This window comes from Mobula hypostoma, chromosome 11 (assembly GCF_963921235.1).
Source record: "Mobula hypostoma chromosome 11, sMobHyp1.1, whole genome shotgun sequence".
NCBI lineage: Eukaryota > Metazoa > Chordata > Chondrichthyes > Myliobatiformes > Myliobatidae > Mobula > Mobula hypostoma.
The window spans coordinates 109,939,487-109,963,041 of record NC_086107.1 but is presented as its reverse complement, the minus strand read 5'-3'; the positions used below and the strand labels follow the sequence as shown (position 1 = coordinate 109,963,041).

Below are 23,555 nucleotides of genomic sequence, written 5' to 3'. Positions count from 1 at the left end.
CATGCTCGCTCTCCTTATCTCTTGCTTGCCCGGTAAAAAAAGTAAAATTGTAATATTGAAAAAAAAAGCAGCTCGGACAGCAAGAAAATGCGCTTGTTTAAAATAAATTTCTAATGAATGGAAAGTTTAAACGTGAAGAAATCATTCCATTGTTGAGGCGTAAGCTGCCTCTGAGCACCATGTACCATTGCAGCACACACCGTTTCAATCACTGATACCTCTGTTTGTATGCTGTTTGTTAATGTATTTGTGTTTAGAAAAAGAAATTAAAAAGCAAAAAGTAAAGAGTTTTCCTGGTCTTTTTCTAAATCACTTGTGCAAATAACACAACTACCTCACACAACAGCAAATGTTTAAATTCTGCTGAGGTGCTGGGCTTATGTTAAGACTAATGGATTTAACACATGGTCTAAGAATTTCAAGAGTGTGTTACATTCCTAATTTGTCCAACCCAATTTTAAAATTAGCAGTGGTAGAATATTTTTGTAGCTGTAACCATTAAGATCATCCAATAATTTTTCTTTATTAAAGCCAACTTGCTGTCTTCTCAGCCAACTTTTTGTCTTCTGTCAGTATAAACGTGCTGTTTGTTAGTAAGGATCTTCATGAAATGTTGCCCTAGTTTCCTTTGTAAAGAGAATTGAATGTCACAGAATTTCAGGTGTTTGGTTCAGAATCAACTTTATTTTACTTAGAAGTTACAACGTGGAACAGGCCACCCAGCAACTCACTGATTTAACCCTGGCCTAATCACAGGACAATTTTAAATGACCAATTAACCTATTAACTGGTATGTCTTTGGACTGTTGAGGAAACAAGAGCACGGGAAAAACGTAAAAAACTTTATTACAGAGGAAACCAGCTCTGCCCTCAACTGTAATAACGTCGAGCTAACTGTTACTCCAGTGTGGCACAGTGAAATTCGTTCATAAGAGGAATTGGTACAACTGAGCTGGGCAAGCTGTTCACTGTAAGAAGGGGGGAAAGAAACTTTGGGCCTGTTTTGGTTCTGGAAGTAGGGGACAGTGGATTCCTAACTCCAGTAAGAGTTGCATCAGCAACAATAAAGTATCAATGCAACACTTAATTCACCAAGGTGATCAGAGTTTGGATGGGTGAACCAATCATTTAATTGCGCACTGCAGAACTGCCAGTAAGATCACAAATGCAAGAGATTCTTGCAGATGATGGAAATCCAAGCAACACGCACGAATGCTGGAAGAACTCAGCAGGTCAGGCAGCATCTATGGAAAGCAATAAAATTGACTTTTTAGGCCGAGGATCTTCCAAGAGGCCCCTGCGGACTTCCTCCAGCATCTCAGAGTCGGGTTTAATATTACCAGTATACGTGGTGAAATTTGTTGTTTTGTGGCAGCAGTAAACGGCAATACAATAATAAAAACGAAACAGTAAGTAGATGTAGTGCAGATAGGGGGATGGGTGGAAGTGTTCATGGGATCAACTCCATTCAAAAATCTGGTGGCAGAGGGGAAGAAGCTGTTCCTGAATCGTTGTCTGTGTGTCTTCAGGATCCTGTACCACGTCCCTGATGGTAGTAATGAGAAGAGGGCATGTCCTGGGTGATGGGGGATGTTGCCTTTTTGGAACATTGCCCCTTGAAGATGTTCTGGATGCTGAGGAGGCTAGTAACCATGATGGAGTTTACAACTTTCTGCAGCTTACTACCATCCTGTGTAGTGCAGTCAGAATGCTTTCCACGGTTCATCTGTAGAAATTTGCGGGTGTCTTTGGTGACATGCCAAATCAACTAAAACTCAAAATGCTGGAGGAATGTCGACTGCACTTTTTTTTCTATAGATGCTGCCTGACCTGCTGAGTTCCTCCAGCATTTTGAGTGTGTTGCTTGTGACAGCTTGTTTGATTGGCCCCTCCTTCAGCACTTACTGTACTTTTCACAATAGATATTTATTCAGCTCGGAGCAGGCCGTGCCGCTCAGATTTAACCCGAGCCTAATCAGAGGACAATTTACAATGACCAAATAGGTTTTTGGACTGTGGGAAGAAACCCACACATATGTACAGTACAAGCTCCTTACAGACAGCGCCGGAACTGAACCCCGAGCTGTAATAGCGTCGCGTTAACCGCTATCGCAGTGACCTATGTCTAAGAGATATGCCAGGCATTTACCATGTCTCCGCCAAGATCATTTGGAAATTTGATCGCTACTACCGGGAAAGATTGCAACTGCTTATGTATGTCGCCTCAAATGTGCTGGTCGGCCCTTCGTCATTGTTTTTGGCTGCTAGTGTTTGTAGAAATATTTCACTTCCCTCCTGTGCCTCTGCAGTCCTGTGACGATGCTGATAAGAGGTCAGTTACTGGTACTCGTTAATTGTGCCCAGAACACGAGTCCTGCCCCTCCCTGGACACCAAATAGATGGACAGACAGAATAAAGAAATTAGTATGTAGAGTGAAGGTGTTGGAACTGGAGCAAAGAAAAGGCTGCTGGAGGAACTCGGTGACCCAGGCAGCATCTGCAGAGGAAAATGAAGCATGCATTGTCCACTTCCCTCGGATGCTTTCTGACCCACTGAATTCTCTGCTGAAGAATAGTGCCAAATTCACTATAAGGTACGTTACGGTCTCTTGATCTCGACATAGATTATAGTTTAGAACTACTGATCTAATTTGCCACCATTCCCTGCACACCTAGCAACTACCCTGCGCCGGACTGCAAGGCACCGCAGAGTTGTGAACACAACCTCAGACCTTCCCGCAAATCAGCGTCCCCCCACCCCCACCCCCGCATTGTCTCTGCTCTCCCCTTTGCCCCAGGGGAGTGGCCAACATAATCAAGAACCCCTCCCATCACAGTTCATATCTCTTCTCCCCACTCCTGTCAGGCAGTGAATTATAAATGGTTAAGCGCACATGTCACAAGACGCAAGGACAGCTCCCGTCCCACTGTTGCCAGACTCTTGGATAACCGTCTCGTACGCTAAAAGATGAAATTGGATCTCCCAGTCTACCCCGACGTGGACCTTTGTCACTCAGTGGCCACTTTATTAGGGACACCGGTACACCTGCTCATTAATGCAACCATCTAACCCGCCAATCATCTGGCAGCAACTCGATGCATAAAAGCATGCAGACATGGTCAGGAGATTCGGTTGTTCAGACCGAACATCAGAATGGGGGAAGAAATGTGATCCAAGTGACTTTGGCCGTGCAATGATTATTGGAGCCAGAGGGGATGGTCAGAAACTGCTGACCTCCTGGGGGTGGGATTTTCCTACATAACGGTCTCTAGAGTTTACAGAGAATGGTGCAAAAAAAAACAAAAACCATCCAGTGAGCCGGCAGTTCTGTTCATCAATGCCTTGTTAAAGAGAGAGGTCAGAGGAGAATGGCCAGACTGGCTTAAGGTGACAGTAACTCAAATAACTATGCGTTACAACAGTGGTGTGCGGAAGAGCATCTCTGAATGCACAACTTGTTGAACCTTGAAGTGGATGGGCTACGGCAGCAGGAGAGCACGCTGGGCTCCACTCCTGTACCTAATAATGTGGCCACTGAGTGTATATTCTGCATTTTGCTGCCTTTTTACTGCTTTGATGTACTTATGGGTGGAATGATCTGCGTGGAAAGCAGAAGGTTTTTATTGTATCTCTGTAAATGACACTGAAAAAAATAACACTATAAGTTCATTCCTTTGCCGAAAGGGCAATTATTTTACAGATGCTAATTTATATTGAAATTATGTAGGACGGTGATACATTAATAAGGAATTATTTAGAACAAATTTATTTAGTCGGGCATCTCAGCAAAGCTTCAAATCTCAGAAACCTATTGGTTCTTCCATCAGCCAAGGCGCAGCATCTTCTGGAAGCCTGCCTTCCAGGTTTTCACCTGTACTTGAGCTACGTTGAAAGAATGCCAAGGATTCTCTTGGAGGCTGTTCCCTCCCTCGATTGATGGGAAAGCCTGATTTCTGTTCACAGAGGGACCTCGGTGGAGGGAATTCCAGCGAGGGCAGCCTCCTGCGTAAGGTGGCGGCAACTCCTTGATGCATTCTCCCCCCCCACCCCCCGCTGGCATGGAGAGGTGGTGGTAATCTCCTCGCCCTCTGCATCCGAGAGGGACGCGAGGTTTACTCTGTTCCACTAACTTTCCAAGACTGCCTCTGGGTCTCCATCAGGGGAACACAGCGCCCGACGGAGGCGCCTGCAACTCCGCTAATGGCGGGTTGCCGTCCTCTGCATTGTCCACTAACAGTGGTTCTCACAGGTCCTCTTTGCCTTCAGGCTGTGTGGGCCCAGGATCCAGATTCGATTCTTCGGCTTCCCTGGGAGGACAGCGTCAGCGAAGTACTCCCCTGTGCTTATAAAGCTGCTGACAACCACGGGAGGAGGAAGGTCTGGTTTCACCTCACACCCTCCCTCTTTTACTGGAGCAGAAGGGTGTCCTGGTGGAGACTAACTGCGGTCAACCACAAAGGCCACATAAACAAAATGGCGACAATTGATAACCCTGACAACGACAGACAATGAAACAATGGCTTCACACTGGCGGTGTGACCTCATCAAGGCCCGGCAGGGGCGGCTTGCCTCGAAACGAAACACAGCCAGGCCAACGTCCAAAGGGCAGGACCACCTCAGAAGAAAAGAGTGGGGGTGAAGGGAGGAAAGAGACAGTCAGGAAGAAATCCAGAGACAGTGGTGGGGTGGGGGAGATAGAGAGAGACATAGACAAAGAGAGGGGGAGGGACAGAAATCCAGAGACAGAGAAAGGGATAGAGACAGGAGGAGAGAAACATAGACAAAGTGAGCAAGAGAAAGACAGGGAGGGAGTGACAGGCAATTCTGAGGGATATTTTCCAAACTCCAAATGTTTCTAAAGACCTTTGTAAGAAACTATTTCCTGAAGAGTCACGAGTGTAACACAGGAACATGTGCAACACAGTCAAGTTGCAAAGAGCCAGATTGGAGATCAGACAGCTTGACTTGGCCAGCTCCACCACAGGCACAAGCCAGACATTCCTCTTCCTGCGGCTGCCAATGGCTTCTCAAGCACTAGTGATCTCAAAGACACAGTCATGAGTTCGTCTGTCACCACTGCTGAGCTGCTAGAAAAAAAGTAGGAGGATGTAAAGCAGGAGGCACTGTAGGGCCTGTAAATACTTAGAAACATTTAACAGCACATACAGAAAGAACCCCAGGAGCCTGGGCCCAAGGCAGCAACCATCATCCTGGTGCCAAAGAAGGTGACAGTAACCTTCCTAAATGACTATTGTCCGGTGGCATTAACATCAACCAATGCTTTGAGCGGCTGGTCATCGAGCACATTAAATGCCTTTCTTCTGACTACATTGGACCTTTTCCAGTTTGATGATCCACTGATGATGCAATGGCCTCTGTCCTGTCCCACCCGGGAAATGGGGTCTCATACACCAGACTACTGTTTACAGGCCTTCAACTCCGTGATACTCCAGAAACTGGTGGGGAAAATGCCCAACTGGATCTCAACACCTCCCTCTGCAATTGGATACCAGACTTTTTAACAGTAAGGCCACAATCTGCCTGTGTGGGCAGCGATGTCTCACATCCCATTACGCCGGGCACTGGCGCTCCCCAGGGCTGTGAGCTCAGCCCACTGCAGTTCACACTGCCGACGCATGACTGTGTCACAGGATCCAGCTCAAACCGTGTCATCAAGTTTGCGGATAACTCAACAGTGGTTGGCCTTATCGAAAATGATGATGAGATGGAGTATAGAGAGGAAGTGGAACAGCTGGTAGATTGGTGTGAGACCAACAATGTAGGCCTGAATGTGGAGAAGCAAGGGAAATCATTGTGGACTTCAGGAAGGTGCAGACAAAGTAGCCTCCAACCTGATGGCATGAACATTGACTTCTCAAACTTCTGCTAATGCTCCACCTCCCCCTCGTACCCCATCCATTATTTATTTTTATACACACATTCTTTCTCTCTCTCTCCTCTTTCTCCCTCTGTCCCTCTGACTATACCCCTTGCCCATCCTCTGATTTTCCCCCCTCCCCCTTTCTTTCTCCCTAGGCCTCCTGTCCCATGATCCTCTCATATCCCTTTTGCCAATCAACCGTCCAGCTCTTGGCTCCATCCCTCCCCCTCCTGTCTTCTCCTATCATTTTGGATCTCCCCCTCCCACTTTCAAATCTCTTACTAGCTCTTCTTTCAGTTAGTCCTGACGAAGGGTCTCGGCCCGAAACGCCGACTGTACCTCTTCCTAGAGATGCTGCCTGGCCTGCTGTGTTCACCAGCAACTTTTATGTGTGTTCCGTGAATACATGGCTCCTCTGTAGAGACAGTTAAGTGCACCAAGTTCCTGGGATTTCACATCGTCTATGACCTCACCTGGTCCCTTAGTATCACCTCCCTGAAGAAGAAGGCACAACAGGGCCTCCACTTCCTGAGAAGATTGAGGTTCCCCCATCCCCCCTTTTAACTACATTTCATAGGAGCACCATTGAGAGAGTGCTGACAAGTTACGTCTCCTGGCCTGCTGTGTTCACCAGCAACTTTTATGTGTGTTCCGTGAATACATGGCTCCTCTGTAGAGACAGTTAAGCGTATGGTAGCAGTCGAGCATCAGACCATGAGTCCCTACAAAGGACTGTGAGAACAGCTGAGAGGATCATAGGGGTCTCCCTACCATCCATCGGGGACATTTATCAGGAGCGCTGCATACACAGGGACCTTAGTGTTATTAAGGACCCAACCCATCCATCCAGCATCCTCTTTGACTTTCTACCATCAGGCAGGAGACTGATGCATAAAGACAAGAACAGTCAGGATGAGAAACAGTTTCTTCCCTCAGGCCATTAGGCTTCTGAACTCCCTGTCGCATCGTATTCGAAGTGCCACTGGTTAATCTATTCTGTACTTTAGAATATTTAAAATTAATGCTCTTTAGTTTGTTATTTATGTGTGATTCATCTGTAGATTTTATCCTTACCTTCATAAGTTATCATGTGCTATGTGTACTACTGTGCTTTACAGCCTGGTTCAGAGAAGTGCTGTCTCATTTCTATATAGATTATATGGTTATATACATTATATACATGTATATAGTTAAATGACAATAAACTTGACTTGGCACTTGATAGAGCAGACAATAACTTGCACAGTAGCAGAATTTAGTACATCAATGGCCACTTTATTAGGTACACCTGTACACCTGCTCATTAATGCAAATATCTAATCAACCAATCAGCTGGCAGCAATTTGATGCATAAAAGCATGCAGACATGGTCAAGAGCTTCAGTTTTTGTTCAGACCACACATCAGAATGGGGAAGAAATGTGACCTAAGTGGCTTTGTGGAATGATTGTTGGTGCCAGACGGGGCGGTTTGAGTAATTGCTGATCTCCCAGGATTTTCACCCACAACAGTCTCTAGAGTTTACAGAAAATGATGTGGGAAAAAAAACATCTGGTGCACCACACACAAAATGCTGGAGGAACTCAGCAGGTCAGGCAGCATCTATGGAAACGAATAAACAGTCGACGTTTCGGGCTGAGACCCTTCTTCAGGACTGAGAAGGAGGTGGGGAGATGCCAGAATACAAAGGTTGGGGGAGGGGAATGAGGCTAGCTGGAAGGTGATAGGAGAAACCTGGCGGGTGGGAAAGGTCAAGGGCTGAAGAAGAAGGAATCTGCTAGGAGAGGAGAGTGGACCACAGGGGAAAGGGAAGGAGGAGGGGACTCAGGGGGAAGTGACAAGCAGGTGAGAAGAAGAGAAGGTGGGTAGGGGAAATGTGTTTACCAGGAGGAGAAATCGATATTCATGCCATCAGGTTGGAGAGTACCCAGATGGAATATAAGGTGTTGCTCCTCCACCCTGAGGGTGGACAACATGGACTGACACATCAGAATGGAAAAGGGAACGGGATTTAAAATATTTGGCTACCATGAAGCCCTGCTTCTGGCAGATGGTGCGGAGGTGCTCGACGAAGCGGTTCCCAAATTTACGACGGGTACCGCCAGTATAGAGGAGGCCGCATCGGGAGAACCAGTGAGCGGCAGTTCAGTGGGCAAAAACGCCTTATTAGTGAGAGAGGTCAGAGGAGAATGGCTGGACTGGTGGAAGGTGACAGTAACTCAAATAACCACACATTACAACAGTGATGTGCAGAAGAGCATCTCTGAATGCACAACACATTGAACCTTGAAGAGGATGGGCTACAGTGGGCAGAAGGCTACACCAGGCTCCACTCCTGTACCTAATAAAGTGCTCAAATAGACATGTTGGTTGGCATGGACAAAAGTGAAAGGGCAAAAGTTTAAGGGTAACATGAGGGGGAACTTCTTTACTCAGAGAGTGGTAGCTGTGTGGAACGAGCTTCCAGCAGAAGTGGTTGAGGCAGGTTCGATGTTGTCGTTTAAAGTTAAATTGGATAGCCATATGGACAGGAAAGGAATGGAGGGTTGTGGGCTGAGTGCAGGTTGGTGGGACTAGGTGAGAGTAAGAGTTTGGCATGGACTAGAAGGGCCAAGATGGCCTGTTTCCGTGCTGTAATTGTTGTATGGTTATATAGATCATTTCAACAGAGCGTCCAGTTAGAGGAGAAAAACAATAACAGAATAAAGTGTTACAATTAAAAAGAAAGTGCAGTGCAGGCAGCTCTTGAACCAGAGGGGATAACTTCACTTGCCCCATCATTGAACTGTTCCCACAACCTCTGGACACATTCTCAAGGATTTTTCATCTCATGGTCTCAGTATTTATCGCTTATCTATTCATTTATTATCATTTAATTATTAAAGTATTTTTCAGCTATGATTATGATGATTATTATGTCATTTTTTCCCTTTTTTTTTGTATTTGCAGTTTGTTGTCTTTTGCACACTGGTTGTGCGCCCTGATGGTGCAGTCTTTCATTGATTCTGTTATGGTTATTGGATTTATTCAGTTTGCCCGCAAGAAAATGAATCTCAAATCAAATCAAATCAAGTTTAATTATGATTCAAACCGTACAGCTGAATGAAACAGTGTTCCTCTGGGGCCGGGGTGCAAAAATGCACACGTGCATTTAACAGGATGTGGGAGAAAATAAAAGAATTTTAGTCCAAGACCCAAATTGATGCTGCCCAGCAGTCCAGCCTGTAATTCCACTAATCCAACATTAGAGGGCAGCACTGACAAGAGAAGCTACCCCCAAATGAGCACACGGTGCCTCCAGCATCTCCTCCCCACCTGGACTGCAGCAGCAGGCAAGCCTGCGGCTTGAGGCCTAGTCCTTGCTACAACAGAGATGACACTGCTGCCTTGCCTCCTGCCTCACTACCAAACAAGGGAAACAAGTCTGCAGCAATCAATGCCCAACAGGGTCTTGCGATCACTAAAGAAACGTCCAAGACAATCACTCACGGTTTCTTGCACCAACTCCGGTGCCTCTGAGTGCAGGCAGTAGCACGGCATGCAGCTGGGTTAGCTCCTCCGAACGCAATCTGGCTCCTCCTGTGGTACAACAGCCCAACTCTCCTCCCACGGCCCTACGGCCCTGCAGCCCGGCAGCTCGACTCTCCCATCACGGCCTGGTGACCTGACTTTCTCATCATGGCCCAGCGGCCTGACTCTCCTCCCAAGGCCTCCCCTTATCTGAACCGCCAGCCACCTCCTATGACACCCCGGCCAGCTACTCTTATCAAACAGCTGCTCACTGATGTGGTAGTCTTGCTGTACCCATTGTTATTGAAGTCCAGTTTAGCTATGATAAAAAAAACACATTTAATAAAGAAAAAAGCATTTTAGAGGCTGCTGTGTCTACATGTGCCGCCATCTTACCGGAAGGATTCTATATGTTGACATATATGTACTTTGATAATAAACTTACTTTGAACGATGGGATGCAAGGCCTTGGGCAAGTGGTTAAGGCGTCAGTCTAGTGATCTGAAGGTTGCTAGTTCGAGCCTCAGCTGAGGCAGCGTGTTGTGTCCTTGAGCAAGGCACTTAACCACACATTGCTCTGCGACGACACCGGTGCCAAGCTGTGTGGGCCCTAGTGCCCTTCCCTTGGACAACATTGGTGGCGTGGAGAGGGGAGACTTGCAGCATAGGCAACTGCTGGTCTTCCATACAACCTTGCCCAGGCCGGCACCCCGGAAACCTTCCAAGGCACAAATGCATGGTCTCACGAGACTAACGGATGCCTATAATTATAATGTATTGCATTGTACTACTGCTGCTAAGTTAACACATTTCATGACATATGCCAGTGATAATAAACCTGATTCTGATTGAAATCAAAACATCTCTCCTTGTGTACTTAAATGTAGACCATTGTATGATGTTCTGGTTAACATGCCGCCCTATAGAAGGAGACAGAAACTATCCCTACATTTAACTCTAGGTGTGCATGTGCTGGAATTCAGAAGGATGGGGGGAGATCTCATTGAAACTTTTCAAATGTTGAAAGGCCTAGACAGAGTAGATGCAGAAAGGATGTTTCCCGTGGTGGGGGAGTCTAGGACAAGAGGGCACAACCTCAGGATAGAGGGGCATCCATTTAAAACAAAGATGTGGAGAAATATCTTCAGCCTGAGGATGGTGAATTTGTGGAATTTGTTACCACAGGCAACCAGAGGTCATTGGGTGTATTTAAGGCAGAGCTTGATCGGTTCTTGATTGGACACAGCATCAAGGATTACAGGGAGAAGGCTGGGGAGTGAGACTGAGGAGAAGGAAAAGGAGCAGCCATGATGGAATGGTGGAGCAGACTCGATGGGTCAAATGGCCTAATTCTGCTCCTGTGTCTTATGATTTTAACAAGGGCTGTGAGGTCAATAATCCATGTCACCCGCCACGGTAGTGTCGCAGTCATCGAGACGCTATTGCAAGCTCAGGGTGTTCCGGCGTTCAAAGTTCAATTCCGGCACCGTGTAAGGAGTTTGTACGTTTTCCCTGTGAACTATGTGGGTTTCCTCCGGGTGCTCAGGTTTCCTCCCACAGTCCAAAGACGTAACGGATAGTAGGTTCAGTAGTCATTGTGAACTGTCCTGTGATTAGGCTGGGGTTAAATAGGTGGGGTGCTGGGTGCTGCAGGCTGTTGGGCTGGACAGGCCCCGTTCCACGCTGTATCTGTAAAAAAAATAAAATTATGATAGTAGTCTTGTAACAGCTGTCCTTGAACCTGGTGGTACACACTTTCAGGCTTTTGTATTTTCTGCCTGATGGGATGGGGAGAAGAGGGAATGTCCGGGGTGGGTGGAGACTTGGCTGCTTCATGGGGGCAGCGAGAAGTGTCGATAAAGTCATGGAAGGGAAGCTCATGTCCACGATGTGCTGATACTTCTCTGCAGTTTCCTGTGGTCACGGGCAGACCAGTTGCCATGGACCCTGACAGAAACATGCAGATCTTGAACTCTCAGTACCACACTTTCAAGAACTTCCCAGATGTCTCCAGGCGCCCTACTCTAATCAACGTCTGCAAGCTCCTAGTACCATCAAAATACCCAGATGGGCTGCCCTGTAGCCTAGCGGTCAGCCCAACACTATTACAGCTTGTTCCTGTTCCACTTCCACTTACTCATTCCGGCCTTTCGTTCCGTCGGAAACTGGGCTCTTTGATCTCCCATTTGCATTCCCTCCATTTTTCTTAGAGAAAATTCTTACTTTTCTACAGATTTGGGGAAAAAAACGGACATCAATCTGAAATACTTTGCTCTACTCCATATTTCGGCACCTGTTTCCAGCACTTACCAAATTTTCTCTCACTTTACCACGATGCTAGAGCATAAGACATAGGAGGAGAATTTGGCCATTTCGATCATCGAGTCTGTTCCACCCTTTAATCATGGCTGATTCTATTTTCCCCTCCTCAGCCCCACAACTCGGTCTTCTCCCCGTAACCTTTGATGCCATGGCCGATCATGAACCTATCAGTCTCTGCCTTAAATACACCCAACAACCTGGCCTCCACAACTGCCTGTGGTAACCAATTCCCCAAATTCACCACCCTCTGGCTAAAGAAATGTCTTCTCATCTCTGTTTTAAATGGACACCCCGTCTACCCTGAAGTTGTTGTCCTAGACTCCCCCACCATGGGAAATATCCTTTCCACATCTACTCTCTCCAGGCCTTTCAACATTTGAAAGGTTTCAATGAAATCCCCCCCTCATCCTTCTAAATTCCAGCAAGTACAGGCCCAGAGCCATCAAAGGTTCCTTATAGGATAACCCTTTCATTCCCGGAATCATCCTCTTGAACCTCCTCTGAACCCTCTCCAATGCTGGCACATCTTTTCTTAGATAAGGAGCTCAAACTCCATGTGAGGCCTCAGCATCACACCCCTGCTCTTACATTCTAGACCTCTTGAAATGAACGTTAACATTGTATTTAACTTCTCCACCACCGACTCTACCTGCAAGTTAGCCTTTAGGGTGTTCTGCACAAGGACTCCCAAGTTCCTTTGCATCTCAGATTTCTGGATTTTCTCCCCACTGAAAAAACAGTCTGCACATTTATTTGTTCTACCAAAGTGCATGACCATGCATTTTCCAACATTGTATTTTATTTGCCAGTTTCTTGCCCATTCCCCTAACCTTTCTTGTTTCCCCAATGCTACCTCCCCCTCCACCAATTTCGTATCACCTGCAATGAAATGATGCAGTGACATCCACACCAGACTTCAGGGCAAATGGTCTCGGACTCGAACCTGGCCGGCTCCTTGCTCGCACTCCACCTGTGCTGGGTTGAGCCTCGAGCTAGCGACCCACCCTGGTAAAAAAGCAGACAAATTTTAAAAGAAATGGCAAGGTTGCCACAAAGTGCGGAGAGGGATAACAACAAACTGTGGATTAGGTCTCCCCTTAGCAGTGAGCGCAAGCTTCAGCTGGGGTGTTCTGTTCCCTTTCCATAAGACATATGAGCAGGACCAGGCCATTCGGCCCATCGAGTCTGCTCTGCCATTCCATCATGGCTGATTTATTATCCCATTCATCTGCCTTCTCCCCATAACCTTTGTCTCCCTGACTAATCAAGAATCTATCCACCTCTGCTTTAAATATACCCAATGACTTGGCCTCCACGGCCGAGGGTGGTCGTGAGTTCCATAGGTTCACCACCCACCAGCTAAAGAAATTCCTCATCACCTCCATTCTAAAAGGACGTCCTTGTATTCTGAGGCTGTGCTCTCTGGTCCCATACTCTCCCACAAAAGGGAACTTCCTCTGCACATCCACTCCATCTAAGTCAAGGATTCTCAAACTTTTTAATAGCATGGATGCCTACCATGAACCAAGGGGTCAGTAGATCCCAGGTTGGGAACCCCGAAAGCCTTTTCCATATTCAATAGGTTTCAATGATTCGTTCTTCTTAGCTCCAGCGGGCACCAAATGCTCCCACATTAACCGTTTCATTGCCGGAACCATTCTCGTGAACCTCCTCGGGACCCTCTCCAATCCCAGCACACCCTTTCTTAAATAGTTATACACTTGAAAGATTAATGGTGCATCTCTTTCCGATTTGGTCCCGGGCTAAGTTGCTACAGTTCACTATCGTTGTCCTTGAGACAGCTTTTCTTCTTCAAAAATCTCCTTCTTAATCCTACCCTCCGCCACCTCCAGTTTAAATTCCATGCGGAATATTTTGGAGGATCAAGAACCAAGAACCAAGATTTGATGGTGGTGCAGTTCTAATGCAGTTGTGTTTATTATGTGAAGCTTCTGTGGGGTTTGGGGAGTTCATAACCGCCTGCGGACCCGACGCCCGGAATGTTTACTGCAGTTGCCCGGGCAACCGTGCTCTGTCACGTGACCGCCTTCCTGCCTGTCGGTTGGCGGAAGCGATGTAGCGACCTCAGCCCCAAGTTTTCTTCCCTCGGGTCCGGCGATGGATCCCGAGTGCCGTCAGTTTCATGGTCGGTAATTCTTAACGCCAAGGGTTTAAAGATATAAAGCGATTTTAATCTTCAGAAAAGTGAACGTTAAATATCTAACATCTGTGCATTTTGTTTTGCAGTTTCTGAAATTATGAAAATGGCAGGTAATAGTATTTTTTTACATTTCTCTTTCTTGGTTGGAGATATTTTTGTGTAAAACCGCGGCTTTATGGTGACAACACACATCAAAGTTGCTGGTGAACGCAGCAGGCCAGGCAGCATCTCTAGGAAGAGGTGCAGTCGACGTTTCAGGCCAAGACCCTTCGTCAGGACTAACTCTTTATGGTGACTGTCGGTCCTAAAACAGCAGGCTGTGAGTTTAAGACCCTCGTGAGGACGAAATTGCTACACCAGGGCAGTACTGAGGGACAGCTACACTGTCCGAGATGGCTCCTTTCAGATAATAACGCCCAGACCAGACTGAATCAGGTTTAATATCACTGGCATATGTAGTGACATTTGTTGTTTGGCGGTAGCAGTGATGTAAAAATAAGTAAAAATGTACTATCCGAGTACATACATGTCACCACATACAACCCCGAGATTAATTTTTCTTGTGGGTATTCTCAGCAAATCTTTAGAATACAGTAGGATCAATGAAAGATCAATGAAAATGCAGAAGACAACAAACTGCGCAAATGCAAATATAAATAAATAGCAATAAATAACAAGAACATGAGATAAAGAGTCCTTGAAGTGAGACCATTGGCTGTGGAAACTTCTCAATAGATGAACAACACACACAAAATGCTGGAGGAGCTCAGCAGGTCGGGCAGCATCCATGGAAAAGAGTATTGTCGACGTTTCGGCCCAAAACCCTTCAGCAGGATTTCAGCCCAAAACGTCAACTGTTCACTCTTTTCCATAGATGCTGCCTGGCCTGCTGAGTTCCTCCAGCATTTTGTGTGAGTTGCTTGGATTTCCAGCATTGGCAGAATTTCTCTTGTTTATCAATAGGTGAGTGCAGTTATGCTCTTCTATTCAAGAGCCTGATGGTTGAGGGGTAGTAACTGTTCTTGAACCTGGTGGAGCGAGTCCTGAGGCTCCTGTACCTTCGACCTGATGGCAGCAGCGAGAAAAGAGCGTGGCCTGGGTGGTGAGGATCTCTGATGATGGATGTTGCTTTCCTGTGACAGCGTTTCATGAAGATATGCTCAGTGGTTGGGAGGGTTTTACCCGTGATTTACTGGGCCAAATCCACTACCTTTTATTAAGTACAAATACATAATATTAAAAACTCTAAATTACAATAAGTTCATATAAAAACAAATTAAATTTAAAAAGTATAGCAAATAGGAAGGGAAAAATAAACATACTGAGGTGGTGTCCATGGGTTCATTGTCCACTCAGAAATCTGATGATCGGGACACTGATCTATCGACAACCCCAACAAATCCAATAGAGACAGAAGTTAAGTGAACCGAGATTGTAAAGTTCAATAGTGATTCCAAAGGGCTGCAATGTGCCCAGGCAGAAAGTGAGGTGCTGTTCCTGAAGTAGTGGTGTGATCACTGGAGCTGAGTATGATGGGGTGTCTATAGCTGGTCCCTCGGGTGGCTGGGGAGGCTGATCCGGGATCTATGTAGTCTGGTGCCCTGCCAGCAAGGGTAAGTGGTGACTGTGGTCAGCGGTCGGGTCTTTTGGTTGTTCACCCTCTCCTTTCACAGCCGCCGCCTGTTCTCTGCGGCACGGCGGGGGTCGATCTCGTGTAGTGCAGCTCCCTCTTGACTTCTCAAGTAGCCGTGCGGGTTGAGAGCGTGGATAAGAAGGCGCATGGCGTGTTGGAGGTCAAGAGCCGTGAGGTAATGTTACAACTCCATAAAACACTGGTTAGACCGCACTTGGAGCATTGTGTTCCGTTCTGGTCACCTCATTATAGGACGGATGTGGAAGCTTTTGAGAGGGTGCAGAGGAGATTTACCAGGATGTTGCCTGGATTCAAGAGCATGTCTTGTGAGGATGGGTTGAGTAAGCTAGGGCTTTTCTCTTTGGCGTGAAGGGGGATGAGAGGTGACTTGATAAAGTCATACAAGATGATAAGAGGCATAGGTCAAGTGGATAGTCAGAGGCTTTCCCCCCAGGGTGGAAGTGACTCATACGAGGGGGAATAACTTTAAGGTGATTGGAGGAAAGTATAGGGGGGATGTTAGAGCTAAGTTCTTTTACACAGAGATGATAAGCCTGTGGAATTTGCAGCCAGGGATGGTGGTGGAGGCAGATACATCAGGGACATTTAAGAGACTCTTGGACAGGTTCATGAATGGTAGAAAAACGGAGGGCTGTGTTGGAGGGTTAGATTCATATTTCAGCACAACATTATGGGCCAAATGGCCTACTTTGTGCTGTACTGTAATGTGTTCCATGTTGTGTTGGACCCTGCTGTAGCTGTGCAGGAGACCACAGACCAAAAGATCAGGGTGGGTGTGTGATAGGAATTAAAGGGGCAGGAAATGAGAAACTTCTGCAGTCTGTACTCGTTGTTCCTCTCTGCGCTTTGTGGTGCATCGGGCGCCAACCTTGCCATATCTTTAGCAGTTTTTGTCTGTTTTTCTCTGGTGTTATAGGTGTCATCCCTTTCTCTCAGTTCCTCCGTCTCTGCCGCATCTACTCTCAGGATGGGGCTTTTCATTCCAGAGCGAAGGAGATGTCCTCCTCCTTCAAAGAAAGTGCTTTTCTTCCTCTAACATCAACGTTGCCCTCACCCGCATCTCTTTCATTTCGCGCACATCTACTCTCACCCTATCTCCCGCCACCCCACTAGGGATAGGGTTCCTCTTGTCCTCACCTACCACCCCACCAGCCTCTGTGCCCAGCATGTAATTCTCCGTAACTTCCATTATCTCCAACAGGATCCCACCGGCAAGCACACCTTTCCCTCCCACTTTCCACAGGGATTGCTCTCTACGTCCATTCGTCCCTCCCCACTGATCTCCCTCCTGGCAATTATCCTTGCAAGCGGAAAACGTGCTATACCTGCCCCTACACCCCCTCCCTCACTGCCATTCAGGGCCCCAAACAGTCCTTCCAGGTGAGGCAACACCTACCTGTGAGTCTGTTGGGGTCATTTATTGTATCCGGTGCTCCTGGTGTGGCCTCTTGTATATTAGATTATTAGATTATGAGGACACGCAGTCCTCTTTTATTGTCATTTAGTACTGCATGGATTAAGAAATGATACAATGTTCCTCCAGTGTGATATCACAGAAACACAGGACAGACCAAGACTGAAAAACTGACAAAAACCACATAATTATAACATATAGTTATAACAGTGCAAGCAATACCGTAACTTGATAAGAACAGGCCATGGGCACAGTAAAAAAAGTTCGAAGTCTCTCAAAAGTCCCATCATCTCACACAGACGGGAGAAGAAAGAAAACTCTTCCTGCCATGAGCTTCCGGCACCGCAAACTTGCCGATGCAGCACCCTGGAAGCACCCGACCACAGTCCGACTCTGAGTCGTCCGAAAACTTCGAGCCTCGGACCAGCTCTCCGACACCAAGCACCAAGCACCATCTCTGCTGAGCGCTTCGACCCCATCCCCGGCAACAGGCAACAGGCAAAGCCGAGGATTTGGGGCCTTCCCCTCCGGAGATTCTCAATCGCACAGTAACAGCGGCAGTGAACCGGGCATTTCGGAAGTTTCTCCAGATGTTCCTCCGTGCTTCTCAAGTCTGTCTCCATCAAATCAGAATTGTGCACAGCCCCTATTTAATAAATACGATATAATTTCACCGGAGAGGCCGCGCGTGCTGTGTCGCGCCGTCGTCTTCTCCTCCTGCCATCTAGTGAGATCCAACATAGATTGGGAGACCACTTTGCCAAGCACCTATGTTCAGTCTGCCAGAAAAAGAGGGATCTCCCGGTGCCCACCCATGTCAATTCTGGTTCCCATTCTCATTTTGCCATGTCAGTCCATGGCCTCCTCTACTGCCGAGATGAGGCCACACGGAAGTTGGAGGAGCAACACCTTATATTCCGTCTGGGTAGCCTCCAACCTGATGGCATGAACATCAATATCTCAAACTTCCAGTAATTGCCCCCTCTTCACGATTCCCATTTCCCTCTCTCACCTGATCTCCTTGCCTGCCCATCACCTCCCCCTGAGGCTGCTCCACCTTCCTTTAATTCCATGGTAATCCGTATCCTCCTATTAGATTCCCCCTTCTCCAGTCTTTCATTTCTTTCACCTATCAGCTTCCCAGCTCTTTACTTCATCCTTCCCCCTCTCCAGGTTTTACCTATCACCTACTACCTTGTACTTTCTCCTCTCCCCCCCACCTTCTTGCTCTAACCTCTCAACTTTTTCTTCCAGTCCTGAAGAAAGGTCTTGGCCCAAAACGTCGACTGCTTTCTCTTTTCCACAGAAGGCCTACTGAGTCTTTGTGAGGTGTTATAGGTTGTGAATGATACACTACAGAAGCAGTGCCTACACCTAATCGTCTCCCTGCTGACCATCTGGTACTTATCGAAACTTATCCCATTTTAAAACATCTAGCCCATAACCCTTGACCAATGACTTCAAAAACCCGATGCCTTGAAAAGGCAGCATCCATCATTAAGGACCCCCACCACCCAGGACATGCCCTGTTCTCATAGTTACCACCAGAAAGGAGGTACAGGAGCCTGAAAGCAAACACTCAACTTTTTAGGAACAGCTTCTTCCCCTCCACCATCAGATTTCTGAACATTGAGCTCATGTAAAGGACCTCACTATTGTGCTTTCTCTCTTTTTTTCGCTCGGAGTTCAATCCCGGCGTCTTCTGTAAAGAGTCTGTACGTCCTCCCCGTGGAATGCTTGGGTTTTCCCTGGGTGCTCCGGTTTCATAGAAAAACCTACAGCACAATACAGGCCCCCTTCGGCCCACAAAGCTGTGCCGAATGTGTCCTTACCTGAGAAATTACCTAGGGTTACCCATAGCCCTCTATTTTTCTGAGCTCCATATACCTGTCCAAGAGTCTCTTAAAAGACCCTATCATATCCGCCTCCACCAACATCGCCGGCAGCCCATTCCACACACTCACCACCCTCTGCCTAAAAAACTTACCCCTGACATCTCCTCTGTACCTACTGCAAAGCACCTTAAAACTGTGCCCTCTTGTGCTAGCCATTTCAGCCCTGGGAAAAAGCCACTGACTATCCACAAGATCAATGCCTCTCATCATCTTATACACCTCTATCAGGTCACCTCTCATCCTCCATCGCTCCAGGGAGAAAGGGCCGAGTTCACTCAACCTATTCTCATGAGGCATGCTCCCCAATCCAGGCAACATCCTTGTAAATCTCCTCTGCACCCTTTCTGTTTACTTCACAATTTCCTTCTGCAGTCCAAAGACATATCAGGTAGGTGAATTGGTCGTTGTAAATTGTCCTGTGATTAGGTTAGGGTTAAATCGGGGTTGTTGGGGTCCGGAGGGGCCTATTCCACGCAGTATCTCCACATACATATGTAAACAAAATGAATAAATGAATTATTGTAATTTATGGTTTTAGTTGTTATATATTGCAAAGTACTGCCTCCACAAAACAGCACATTTCCTGACATATGCCAGTGATATTAAACCTGATTCTGATTCATATTCAGACCTGCTGGATCCTTAATGCCGTGAGGTTCTCTCTGTGTCTCCACCACCCATCCAGGCTGTGTGCTCCATACTCTGGGTGGAAAAATTCTTCCTCAGCTCCCCTCTACACCTCCAGCCCTTCAGCCTAAACTCATGCCCTTTCTCTTTTGATTTCTCCTTTATAGAACAGAGAACGGTACAGTGCAGTGGGGGCTCTTTGGCTCATGATGTTGTGACAACTTCCTAAGCTGGAGTAAGGTCCGTCCCACACATCCCTCTGGTTTTCTTTCGTCCGAAGACCAGTGCGTCTTTGTGATGTGGGAGAAAAGCAGAGTACTCAGCAGTAACCCACATGGCACAGGGAGAACGTACAAACTCCTTACAGACAGCGACGGGAATTGACTCGCGACACTGGCACTATAAAGCGTTACACTAAATGTTATGCTATGCTAGAAATGATCTTATAAAACCTGTCAGGGACTGAAAGTCCTGGATGGGGTGGAGAGGATGTTTCCAGTAGTGGGAGAGTGGGCACAGCCTCAGAATTAATGGGTATCGCTACAAAACTGAGATAAGGGGGAATTTGTTTAGTTGGAGCAGGGCTTCTCAAGCTGGAGTCTACGGACCTCTTGCTGAAGGGTCCATGGCGTAAAAGCGATTGGGAACCCCTGAGCTAGAGGATGATGAATCTGTGGGATGTGTTACCACGGAGAGCTGTGGACAACATTCTCTCTAATTTTTTTAAACAGCTGCATGGACTAAGCTTTGCCCTGAGCAGGAAGTTTTTACATGGCCTGAAAACTGTGCGGCACTTTAAATGTTTTTCTTGAAACATGCGTTAGCATTCAGTGGGCAGGCGGTTTATTAAAAATAAGCTACTGACTTCCATTCTGTGTTTATTGTTACAATTTGTTGTAACTTGACACACTGACAATATAAATACATTGAAGCTCTAAAACATTTCAAAGTAAATCTTCATTATGGTATTTAGAAAAATTATGGGTTATATTCATTAACATAATTAATTACAGATTATTTCAAAATTATATTAGCATTATTTCAAAATTACATTCACTTTATTTTAAAATTATGTTAACATCATATAAAAGAAAATTCCAGCTGCGTAGCAACAAAGGCTATGTGTGCGGGAGTATTTCAGCTACAGCGCGGCTGCGCACCTTGGAGGGAACAGTGGTTGTGGAGGCCAAATCCAAGAGTGTATTTAAGGCAGAGGTTGATAAGATGTTGATTAGTAAGGGAGGAAATGGGATAGTGGGGTTGAAAAATAGAATCAGCCACGAATGAATGGCAGGACAGACTCAATGGACCTATTCTGCTCCCATATTTTATGGTCTGATGTGCTTTCTTTGCTACAGTGCTGCCACCTTCAGGCACGTTTTCACTTTGCACCCCGGTCCTTTTGTATCTGAGTATGCCCTGGGGCATTAGCATTAATTGTCCATGTTTTGCCCTTATTAATCCCCAAAATTCATTACCTCACACTCATGATGATCTGAGTAACGGGAACATACAGAATCTGGCGTCTGTCACCAGAAAACAGACATGCTTCTGGAGAGTGTGGCAAGGCTCTTTATTTAAGAGATCTTCTTGAATCGGAGGTAGGATGTGTTTAAGAAAGGTCATGTTATTTTTGAATTTCAAACATACTTTTCTATAGGCATCAACTTTTTAGAATAGTTTCCCTTAATGAAAAAATCCTTTCCAGATAAACTGATGAAGACCAAGGTAACGACAGCTAACGAGTTCCCGGGTCGAACCCTCTTTGGCACAACGCTGGATAGTAAAGGTTTATCCAAAGGTAAAGAATGCCATATACAGAACTTATGATCTCTGTATTATTTACTTACTTGTCTTTCTTATCTGCACAGTTTTTCGTCTCTTGCTCATTGATTGTTTGTCTGTCTTACTGGAGGAACTCAGTGGGCCAGGCAGCATCTATGGAAAAAAGTAAACAGTCGACGATCCGGACTGGTGAAGGGTCTTGGCCTGAGACTTCGACGATACTCTCTTCCATAGACGCTGCCTGGCCTGCTGAGCTCCTCCAGCATTTTGTGTGTGTTGCTCTGGATTTCCAGCACCAGCAGATTTTCTCTTGTTTGTTGGTCTTTCTGGATAATTTTTGATTTGTTTAGAGACATGGCGCGGAGTCCGGCCCTTCACGCTGCATTGCCCGGCGACCCACATATTTAACCCTAACCCAATCACAGGGCAATTTACAATGACCAACTAACCTACTAACCTATACGTCTTTGGACTGCGGGTAGGGACGGAAGCACGCACACACGGGGAGGACGTACAGACTCCTCGCAGGGATGGCCGGCATCGAACTCCAAACTCCGATGTCCCGGGCTGTGATAACGTCACACTAAGTACTGTGCTACACTGGCACCTGATGCATGGTTGGGAAGAAGAATTTGAACCCATTGGATGCCTTTGTTTTACTTGAGAATGCCTGCACGAAAATGAATCTCAAGGTAGTATATGGTAACATTTAGGATGTACTTTGATAATAAACTTACTTTCAATTTGTGCCAAGGTGAGTCCACCCTCAGGGTGGAGGAGCAACTCCTTATATTCCATCTGGGTAGCCTCCAACCTGATGGCATGAATATTGATTTCTCCTTCCGGTAAACAATTCCCTCCCCCCCCCCCCCCACCATTCCTCACTCTGACCTTTTACCTTTTCTCACCTGCCTATCACTTCCCCTGGGTCCCCTCCTCCTTCCCTTTCTCCTATGGTCCACTCTCCCATCCTATCCCCTTGACCTTTTCCACCTACCTGAGTTCACCTATCACCTTCCAGCTAGCCTCCTACCCCTCACCCCAACTTTTTATTCTGGTATCTTCCCCCCACCGCCTTCCGTTCCAGTCCTGTAGAAGGATCTTCGCCTGAAACGTCGACTTTCGTTGCCGTAGATGCTGCCTGACCTGCTGAGTTCCTCCAGCATTTTGTGCGTGTTGCATTGACCTAGACGTGTTACGATCCAACGCCGAGGCTGCCTCAGCATCAGCTTCTACTGAAGTGGAGACACGGCATGTTAGACCACAGCTCTGTTTTACTGTTTCGCCGAGCTTCCCACTCTTCCCCTTTGTCCTCGTTCAAATTCTTATTCGCAGCAACGCATGTGGACAAGGGCAGGCGATACACTGCTCTGAACTTTCTCTGCCATTCACTGCATCAAGAGCACCTTAACTTCAGCTCCACCTCCCTGTCTTCAGTCATTCAAGAATGAAGATTGAAGATTGCTTCATGTCATTCCCTGTGCACAAGTGAAAGGAGAACGAAATAGTTGTTACTCCCGATCTGTTGCAGCACAAAAAACCCCCACAATGACATAAAGATTTATTTATTGAGATACAACACAGGATAGGCTCTTCCGAGCCTTTGGGCAGTGCTGCCTAGCAACCCACAATTTAACCCTTGCCTAATCACAGGACAATTTACAATGACCAATTAATCAACCAATCTGTCCGTCCTTACACTGTGGGACGAAACCAGAGCTCCTGGAGAAAATCCAGGCAGTCACGGGGAGAGCGTACGAGTGGGAATTGAACCCCAGTCGCTGGTACTGTAAAGCATTGTGTTAACCACTGCACTACCATGTTACTTTACACAATAATAAAAACATGCAATAAATATAAATACATAAGATAATGTAAATAAATATATATAGATTGATTGTATGTCCATAAAGGGATGTTAGACTGCACATAAGGTAGATATTTTGTGCTTTATGCTTGTAATTAATTGAGTCCTGCCAAAGGACTGCGGCCCGAAACGTCGACTGTACTTTTTTTCTGTAGGTGCTGCCTGGCCTGCTGAGTCTCTCCAGCATTTTGTGTGTGTGTGTGTGTGTGTGTGTGTGTGCGCGCGTGTGTGTGTGTGTGCGCGCGTGTGTGTGTGTGTGTGTGTGCGTGCGTGCTGCTTGGTTTTCCAGCATCTGCAAATGTTTGTGATTAATTTAGATCACTTTGCAGAGATCAGTTTTCACTTTGACACGAAAGAGACTTTTTCTGCTGAATAGGGTCAAAAAAAAGCCAAATTAAATCCATTGTGATTCAATTTTGTAAAACAATAAAACACGGAA

At 46.5% G+C, this 23,555-nt stretch overlaps 1 protein-coding gene across 3 annotated transcripts in view; it reads left to right on the top strand.

Annotated features, from left to right (window-relative positions):
- Positions 1-13,785: 13,785 nt before the first annotated feature.
- The window catches only part of LOC134354401 (ciliary microtubule inner protein 4), a 40,238-nt gene continuing 30,468 nt past the window's right edge, over positions 13,786-23,555 (top strand). For all 3 annotated transcript variants that reach the window (XM_063063397.1, XM_063063395.1, XM_063063396.1), the window contains exons 1-3: positions 13,786-13,859; positions 13,961-13,984; positions 21,173-21,265. In XM_063063397.1, coding sequence (XP_062919467.1) covers positions 13,832-13,859; positions 13,961-13,984; positions 21,173-21,265 — 145 coding nt within the window. In that variant the 5' untranslated portion in view covers positions 13,786-13,831. The remainder of the gene's footprint in view (positions 13,860-13,960; positions 13,985-21,172; positions 21,266-23,555) is intronic.